General features: G+C 42.6%; 1 protein-coding gene across 1 annotated transcript; it reads left to right on the plus strand.

Annotated features, from left to right (window-relative positions):
- Window positions 1-4,932: 4,932 nt before the first annotated feature.
- Window positions 4,933-8,943, plus strand: LOC306715371 (tubulin alpha-1C chain-like). Its single transcript, XM_079185716.1, has 4 exons — window positions 4,933-5,063; window positions 6,868-7,090; window positions 7,436-7,584; window positions 7,696-8,943. Exons 1-4 carry the CDS (start codon window positions 5,061-5,063, stop codon window positions 8,668-8,670), a joined length of 1,350 nt encoding a protein of 449 aa, XP_079041842.1. The 5' UTR covers window positions 4,933-5,060; the 3' UTR covers window positions 8,671-8,943.
- Window positions 8,944-10,240: the final 1,297 nt, after the last annotated feature.

Consider the following 10,240-nt stretch of genomic DNA (forward strand, 5'->3'; position numbering starts at 1 on the left):
CACGACTTTGGGGGATTTTTCCTGCGGCTCTGACCGCCGCCTTTGATCTCTGCATCCATCCAGCTTCAATACAGCTTAACCCTTATCACCGCCAGCCCAGAGACCGTCAGCATCAACAGGGATTTACAGGCAGGGACCCCCAGGTACTTTCAACATGTAATCCATTACAGATTATTACAGATTACTGATCAGATGCTTCAATAGTTGTAGTTTTCAATTAGTTTGTTGGCAGTCACACATTTTATTTATCTATTCTTGTGAATAAAAGCTCATAAATCATCCACTGTTACAACAACAACGAGTACAATCAGTGTTTAAATCTGTTTCTAAATGACTTGACTCTTTGTCTGAGAGCTTTGTTTGTTTAGGAAATGTGTGGATGTTGCATGAAAACAGATTTAGCCAGGATGAAGGGTCCACTTAGCAACTCTTTCTCTAAATCTTCCTGTCTTGGAAACAAAAGACGCTAATTGGAAGGGATTAGACTTTCATATTTGTGAGGGTAAATCCTTCAGGGAGTCTCAGTGAAATCTACATTCTCTGCAAACAGCTAATGGTCGTCTGAACACTTGAATCAATAGATTGGATTATTTCAGCCCTGAGACAAAGGACAGAATACACACCGAGGATCCCAAGCGACACATCAAGAACCTGAAATATCCCACTTCACAGTTTTAACCCCAATCCAGAGCTGATTTAGAACTGTGAAGAAGGGATTTTTAGTATCACGTTATTAGAGGAATAAGCGTCTTTAGTTACACTATTTCTACTGGGAATGCCAAATGAAGTTTGGTTGCAGATGTTTATATATTTAGGCTCAATCTGACTTCAGTGTTTAAAGATGATCAGCTCTAAACACAGCCGAGGGATCTCTTCCTAAAGCAAAGATCAAAAGACTGACTTGCTGATGGCGCTAGATGAAAAGTTATACATTCAGCAACGTTTTTACATTTCATTCTGAGGAACACTGAAAGTAATTTCATGGCAAACCATTCACTAGTTGTTGGATAAAAACGTGATAAATTAATAAAAACTGTCCACGTACAATTTGACTCTTCCATTAGCCACATTTGTGCAAATCTCTCGGTTTTTATTTGCACATATTACACTGTGAACATTTGCACATGTAGCTCTTCATTGGAGAATATATATATATATAGATTTCTATTATACATATTTTACATTTAGTTCGTGGTTTCTTTCCTCTTACTTTATTCATTTGAACCGTTATGCACCACATCACACTTCTGATCAAACTGTACTTGGATTCTTGATTAATCAGTTGTTTTTTTCCAGCGTGGTCTGTGTGCACATAATGTTTGTGTCTGTTCAGGTTTGTGTTTGAGCAGAGCTTTTCCTTCTGGCAGGTTCAGGGACTCTATATCTGTATGCATGAGAACACCTGAAAGCTGTGAGCTGCATTCTCAAACATTAGTGCACAATGTGTGATCAGGCTTCACAAACATTGCATTGTCAGGAGAAGGTTTTATCTACAATCCTGACTGTTATTGGGTTATTTCCTTTCCAAACTCCACTTGGGAGACAAATAGAGTCCGACCTTAAAGTTTAAACACGCTGTATTGACATGTTTACACAATATATAATTCATATATTTAATAATTACCATGCTGGAGATAACTGTTTCCATCTGACACCACATATCATTCATCGACAAACTTTTTACTTCTTCATCACAACAATTCTGTCTGCTTCAAGTTAATCTGAAAAATACAGCGCCCCCTTCCTGTTTTGTGCAGCAACACTTTTAAAATGACATCGATGTTTCAAATAAATCAATCCTGGTTAAAAACGTGTCACTTCCGCTTCACTGTCATATGAAAATTCATCTTGTTGTTTTATTTTCTATGCATGCTTCCAGCGGTGACAGCTGAACAATGCTGCATAATGTTACACCCATAAATACACACATTTATATTCACGTTTACATTTATATGCCCTCAAGCTAAGTGAGTTAAGGTTTGTACATTTGGAAGGTTGATCCTCCTGAGAACAGATATGAGAAATATCAAATCACTAATTATGATACAGAGGTGTGGGGCAGAGAAATAAGCAGGAGAGAATTCAATACTTGTCTGCTGTGTTGTTTATTTTAGTAGGACAACACGGTTCCTGCAAAATAAATGTAATGTATAATGTGACCTCATTTGATTTTTGCTAAATGCATTATATTTTACCGTTGCTTTAGGAGAGTTATAACATTAAATATATAATCTGTATGACCTAGTGTGTTTTTGTTTGCTCTTACAAATGCACGGCTTGACTAAATAACTTAAGATGGAGACTTTTTTGCAGCAGAAAGTGGTTTTGTCACATTCAAGTCATCTTAAAGAAGAATAGGTCAAAAGAAAAGCTGTCAAACTGTCAGGAGGAGGGAGGGGAAAGATGTAAAAGAAAAGTAATCTGTGGAGCTCCGAGGGGAGGAGGCCAAAACACAACACTTGAAAAAGATCTCCATTATCCGACTATCGCAAACTATCCCTCCTTTCCACCCTCCCAAAAAAAAAGATGCTTCGGGGAGTGTTTGAAGAGGAGAGAGCGGTTGAGGGGATGAGGCTATATGGGCTCTGGAGGACTCAGGGGTTTGTTTGAGGATTATGAGGACGTTCACATTCAGAGGCGAAGGCCTGGTGCGATGAGCTCAGGCCTCTGAAGGCTCCTGGATCAGCTCTGCATTCCTGTAAAGAGTGATGGACAGGCGACACTCACAAACACAATAAATGGAGAACATTTGTGGGGTGAAAAACTGAATTTGAGAGATGCGTTTTACCAAAAATGCTGCATCTTTTCTTCCCTCATACCCAATATCACAACGCCTCGTATAGTGCAGCTGTTTAATCTCACTGATAATGCTGCTATAATAAAAAAAACACACACATCTGGACTCACATTTATAACACATAACACAAAATCAAAAATCAAACAACACGATTTGGATATTTTCTCTCACAGTGTGAACAAAACCTTGGTAGCAGAGAGATACTTATACCAGACGGTGGCTCACTAAAATGAGAAATATATAAGATATAATTGAGTAAATGATATAATATACAATACACATTTGGCTCTGTTGGTGCATTTAGAGGATCAGGCTGGATCTGCTCCTGTTATTTATATATGTTATTGTTTTCAGGTATGTCATTACGTCATTATGTGTCATGTTGCAGGACTATTGATTGTCGCTGTGCATAATCTTCAGTGTTACTGTGGTTTGTGTGTTGCCTGTCTGAACACCCTAATTTATTTATTTCCTCTTCATCATATGTGGAAATGGTTGAGGAAGAGTTAACCGGGACACAAAATCATAATGATAAGGACTCCATCTAGTGGCTGAAACCTGCACTATTATACACTATCGTTTCAGGCGAAGTTCAATTAGAGAATCTTTCAATTTTACACATTGTAAGAAAGCGTGAGTCCAACAAAGCACCAGGGACGTGCGGTCAGGGGAGGCAGGTGCCATCATGAAAAGTATAAAACAAATAATGATAAATAAAATAAATAATATGTATCTACTGATCTGTGCTATAAATTTAATTTCTGTATGATTTCAATCATTTTCAGCATTTTTATAGTCAAAATCGCTGAATTTGCGCATGTCCTGTTCAAGCAGAGAGGAGACACAATCTGAGGTGAGGCAGCGACGAGCTGTGCCTCACCTCAGATTGGCAATCCCTAAACTGGGTTGAGCGCGTGCCTTTAGCTTTCTCATTGTTTGTCACTGTAATATTTGTTGACACTTGTATTATATGTCCTTTCTTTCCATAGAATAGGTCATGTATTTCACATAAACATGACATTAAACCTCAGTGAAGAAGCACAGAGGGGAGGCAAACAGTACCTCTGCCTCACTAAAGGGGGCGTGCGAGAGCCCACGGGTCGGTTTCATGCTAGTAGTTCCGTTACTCTTCTTCTACACTTCTCTTCTTTTCTTCTTCTTATATTTAGCTTTGACCGCAAACATTGAAGATTAAATATCTAAGCTTTAACAATTCTCCAAAAACAGGAAAATATGACCAAATCAACAGCAATTCAACGTCGGACCGGTAAAGTAACCTTTTATGTGTTTGTTGTTCTCTTTATAAATCAGTGGTTGCTAAAGATTATCGCGCGATTTTCGCCCGCGAAAATCCCCGGTGGAATCAAATATGTACCTTACTTATGTATGTGTGTCTAAAGAATGCTGATATGAAAAACAACCAGTGGTCAATGTGCAAGCTGCCAATTGAATGGTAATTTAAACTACTCTATATTGGGTTCAGATATTTGTTAATCTGACTCTGAAAGAGTCAGTGCCTCACCAGCCACGAACCTCACCGCACGTCATATTTTACCAAGTCAGATATCTAAAAAAAAAGTCATTATTTTCTGTGTGGATTATGTCTGTGAGTATTTCCCCAAATATGATTTATTCGACTACATTATTAGATCTATTTAATTTGTCCTCCACTGATGTGCATTTTAAAAAATATGGGCAAAATTGACTGAGCACAGACCGAAATTACCAGACATCAGCCCCTTTTTATATGCCATGCTCTCTTCATTCCTACATTTCCCATAATGCAACTGTCTTTTTGCGCTTCACCCTTCTCTTCCCGCGCCTTTGAAGCTCCATGACCCCGGTTAGTCATGCAACCTTTCAGTTATACATATGTATATATATATTATACAGCAATGGAAGAAGTATTCCTATATGTTACACAAGTAAAAGTAGCAATACACTATGTAGAGGTACTATGTAGTATTGTTGTCGAGAAATATTGTATTAAACTTCTCTTTTGATGCAAACATTTCAGTCTGTCTCGCTTAAATATTAGTGCTTCTTTTATTCTGAAAAGGCCTAGCAGGAAGCAGTATCTCAGTCTGCAGCTGTTACAGGCTCCTCCCCTTCCTGTTCCGCCTCCTCCCTCTGCAGTAGCTATAAAGCAGTGTGCGTCACACAGAGATAGGACTTCACTCACAGAGATCTCATTATAGGTGACCTGTGAGAGCCTGCAAGTTTGATTTTTTCTTCTTCCTGAAAGGACAATCAGAACAGCACAATGGTGAGTATTATTATTACTATTATTATGGAAAGCAACACATGCAGTGTTCTATCGGATTCATGTCGCAGGAAACATGTAATCGTAGTTTTCCTGTTGCATCTGCGTACTTTCCCTCCAAAAACTTCCCTCAAGCTTCAGCTTTTGTAGTTTTGTTCCTACTCTAGAGGCCTCAGGCTTCTAACGCCACATTTTGGTATTTATACAGCACATAAAAACCGATTATAAGTGTTAAATGTTGAAAAAAAAACCATAAAGCGAACGAGTGGAAACTGGCTACCATGCATGGTGACGGTTAACCGTTTCCATATGTGTGTCTGTCTGTCAGTAGGGCGTGCTGTGGGAGTGCTGATGTGGCTTCTAGAGGCCGCTTGTGTATTTAACATTTCTATTTCTGCCGTTCTGCGCCATCGTGCTGATAAGCTGCTGCTGCATTCCTGCAGCGGCAGCGCTGAAAGCGGCATAGTAGTCAACTGAGGCCTATTTTTCCATGTTAAACATGAGGTCAGACACGCGATGATTAAACCCCCGTAGCCACGGATCAACATTTTTAAGAGCTTACATTAATTCTTCAGACGCCGACCTTCCCCTTTTCACATTTGTTGCGTCGTCAGAGCAAACGGGGAGTGTGTCGCAACGGGTGCAGGCCTTTTGAAAAGACGACAGAGGAGCCGAGGACCAGAAGAGTCTGGTTTTTGGTCCGCGGACACTTCCTGTTGGGCCATTTGTGATTTACCATGAGAGGAGACGTGGAGAGCCACCCTGCGTTAAGAGTTGCTGTTCCTCTTATATATTTTGACTTCTTGTGTCCAGGATTTATTTTCACAACGTCACATGTATATTCAGGCCTCCAGGGTGTATAAAAACACACAATAGAGCTCTGAAACGTCCCTACAGTTCATTTACAGTTGGGGAAACTACACAAGAAAACTAAAACACAAAGCTCCTCTGTGTGGGCAGTCTCATGTTTAGGCTGTGACGTACTTTCAGGACAAGATACAGGAAGTAGATAAGTCACTCTCTCTGCCGCCATTGCCAGGAAGTGTAGCTTGCACAGTAGCATGCACCAGTGTGGCATGTTGCAACAGCACCACGCCCACAACGGCTCGCATCCTGTTTGCAGCTCCTCTGAGTCAACAAGGAAACGCAGAATAGAGGCATTCTGCATCATTTTTTATCCTGCAGTCGCAGCACATGCGTCAGGTCGGTGGGGCAGCTGTCTGCGTGGAGCTGCACCCAAAATAGATGGCTGCCATAGTTGGCAGCTCCCATGAGGCCCCATCACATGTTCCAGGGGGGAGGGGGAGGACAAGGGAGCTGAATTCAAAACAAAGGGCCACAAGGAAACAAAAAAAGGTCACCATTTAGGCTGAAGGGTGACGTACGCTATTGGTGGCAGAAGCCTGGCGGCTATTAACAACAATTTCCACTATAAAATACTGCAGAGTCATTTAGAAAACTATATAAACGTTTAAAATAATATCTCTAATGATGCAGAACGCCAATAAATAGCCTTTTAGATGATGGGATTGTGTCTTGAGCGACCTTCTTCCGCGTGGTGAGGCTTGACCTGTTTGCGTCGTCAGCAGGCAGCCATTGCTCCACCTTCCACACACATCGTTTACGAGTCACTAGAAATACTTCAGGAGGGTGTGGAGGCACTTAGTCCTCCGCAAGTACTCTGACAGGAACATGCTAATGACCCAGACGTGTTTATTTAGATCGGTGACGCCTGATCGGATGAGTCATCACACTCGCGAATGTTATGAAAATGTAACATGTTTTTACAAAAATCTCTCCTCCACAGCGCGAATGTATCTCTATCCACGTCGGCCAGGCTGGTGTCCAGATGGGCAACACCTGCTGGGAGCTGTACTGTCTGGAGCACGGCATCCAGCCCGACGGCCAAATGCCCAGCGAGAAGCCTAAAGGAGGCTACGATGATTCCTTCACCACCTTCTTCAGCGAGACCGGCAACGGGAAGTACGTCCCCAGAGCCATCTTTGTGGACCTGGAGCCCACGGTGATCGGTGAGGATCGTCTTTTTAGATTTAAGGAGTTGGCGAGAACGAAGCTATAAAGATAAAACTAGCTGATCATTAATAAAACTAGCTGATCATTAATAAATCCAAGTGATTGTCATTCATATGAATTGATATTTCAACCAAAGTTCATTTCAAACAATTTAAGTTTGCAAGTCGGCAGACTAGTTTTATTTTGGCCACGCCCTCTTCAGTTTGAATCAGCCAATCGGCTCTCGAAGGCTCACTTTTCACCAAAGGTTTGAGAACTGCTCAACGTGGTCTTATTTTTAAATCCAGTGTTTGAATATGTTGCTGTGACGCCGTTAACATGGCCCTCTTCTCTCCCTCCAGATGAGGTTCGTACCGGAACGTACCGACAGCTCTTCCACCCTGAGCAGCTGATCTCAGGGAAGGAGGACGCCGCCAACAACTACGCCCGCGGTCACTACACTGTCGGAAAGGAGCACATCGACAACGTACTGGACAGGATCCGCAAACTGGTACGACAGAATCTTTAAGTCATTACAGAGGGGAGGATGTCTCTCAGCAGTGTAGTCTTTGATTTTCGTCATATAACTCGTGTTTTAAAAACCGTTCTCTCTCTCGTCCAGTCGGACCAGTGCACGGGACTACAAGGGTTCCTCATCTTCCACTCCTTCGGAGGAGGAACCGGCTCTGGCTTCACCTCCCTCCTGATGGAGCGCCTCTCAGTAGACTTTGGCAAGAAGTCCAAGCTTGAGTTTGCCATCTACCCGGCGCCCCAGGTGTCCACAGCTGTGGTGGAGCCCTACAACTCCATCCTGACCACCCACACCACCCTGGAGCACTCTGACTGCGCCTTCATGGTGGACAACGAGGCCATCTACGACATCTGTCGCAGGAACCTGGACATCGAGCGCCCGTCCTACACCAACCTGAACAGGCTCATCAGCCAGATCGTCTCCTCCATCACCGCCTCCCTGCGCTTCGACGGCGCCCTGAACGTGGACCTGACGGAGTTCCAGACCAATCTGGTGCCCTACCCTCGTATCCACTTCCCTCTGGCCACCTACGCCCCAGTTATCTCAGCAGAGAGGGCCTATCACGAGCAAATCACAGTGGCCGAAATCACCAACGCCTGCTTCGAGCCAGCCAATCAGATGGTGAAGTGTGACCCTCGCCACGGCAAATACATGGCCTGCTGTCTTCTGTACCGTGGAGACGTGGTGCCCAAAGACGTCAACTCTGCCATTAGCAACATCAAAACGAAGCGCAGCATCCAGTTTGTGGACTGGTGCCCCACCGGCTTCAAGGTCGGCATCAACTACCAGCCTCCCACCGTGGTTCCTGGAGGAGACCTGGCCAAGGTGCAGAGGGCCGTGTGCATGCTGAGCAACACCACCGCCATCGCCGAGGCCTGGGCTCGCCTGGACCACAAGTTCGACCTGATGTATGCCAAGAGGGCCTTCGTCCACTGGTACGTAGGAGAGGGGATGGAGGAGGGGGAGTTCTCAGAGGCCAGAGAGGACATGGCCGCCCTGGAGAAGGATTACGAGGAGGTGGGCATGGACTCATTTGAAGAAGATGAAGAAGGGGAGGAGTATTAAACACAGATGTATATCATTTATAAGTAGAGCCGTTTTAAAGAAAGGGTAAAGTTCTCGCTCAAACAGTTTATGATTTTAAATCTCCTCCAGAAGCATGCTGAGTGTCACTGTTCAATGACCTGTATGTAGACATCTAATAAACACTAATGTTACTGCTGAGCAGCGATTTGTCTGAGCTCTCAATCCCATGGTGTTTGGTTTAAACTGACTCTCCAGTGGGAGAGAATGTGCCTTTACATCCTTTTCTAAATAAAGCTGTTAAGACCAACTTCTCATGACTCCCAAGATGCACATCTGTATTGATTTATTTTAATCCATATTTTATTCATCACCCTGTTGATTTTGATGTCATTTTGTTCAATAAAACATTTACAATGATATAGTGTGGGCTGAAACCAGCTCAAATGATTTAACCTCAATCAACTAACACACCTACAGTTAAATCAGCATTTTAACAATGTTGGTGGACTTCATGACTGAAGTCTTGGACAGATGTTTCAAATTGAGTTCAACGGGCCGTCATTAACGATGGAAATATAAATGTTTAAGGTCAATAAAAACCTCCACGTCCAAGATGTTCACATCCCTCCTTGTTTTCTGTCTACACAATAAATAAAGCAATTAAATCAAGATATCTAGATGCACAAACTCAATCATGACCTGATATTTTCACTGGTTTCTGTCAGACAAATTTCAGGATGGAACATATTTCTCAAACGGTAAGTGTGCCCTTCATTCATAACTACCGTCCAGTGAAAACCATGAATGCTGAATGTCTGAACTAAAGGATGAAGTGTTCCTTTGAGAAAATCCTCCTTCGGCTAAATAAACTCTTGATTCAGCTGGAAAAAGCCTCACAAAGCAGTTTTTCTTTTGACTGCACAAAGACTACTTTAACTCTTACTGGTGTGCTTTAACTTAAGGAACGCGTTGAATGCAGGACTTCACCTCCTGCTGGAGTATTTTCAGTGTGCTTAGTGCTTCTTGGGTGAGCTGCGGGTGTTTCACCACCAGATGGCAGTGTAGCTTCACTGAGACAAAGCTCCAGAGCTGAGGAAACAAGTGAGGAATCTCAAGGCCACCAGTTTAGCACTGAGGTAGATCACATGCACAATATTTAGAAACACTCACTCATGCACTAAATTGACAACCCTGGCTAAATCAATGATCTTATTTATGTATTTTCTGTGTACTTACAGTTAAATAATAGTCTGTAGTGCTGACTAATTACTGTGAAAGCTCATTTAAATCTAATGCAGATTTCTCTTTTGCTACAGTAGAAAACATTCTCTCTATAGATTGTCTGTGCCGGTACACCAGACTCTTATTTCCTTGCTCAGATCTTAACTCATCGTTTCTGAAGTTTTGCTTTTGGACTTTTTTCCTTCCTTTCCTCAGAGGATGAGGCCTTCATATTGGCTCTGTAATTGCTTTGATGTAATTAAGGCTGAATCTGAGCAGAGACTAAGCAGCGTGGGCAGGGGATATAGAAAGGTCAAGGAGGACAGAGGGAAAGAGAAATGGTTTTTGTTTCCCATTTCATGACATTTTCTTCAGTGTATGGGTTTAA

This window comes from Pholis gunnellus (assembly GCF_910591455.1).
Source record: "Pholis gunnellus genome assembly, chromosome: 24".
In the NCBI taxonomy this organism is placed as follows: domain Eukaryota; kingdom Metazoa; phylum Chordata; class Actinopteri; order Perciformes; family Pholidae; genus Pholis; species Pholis gunnellus.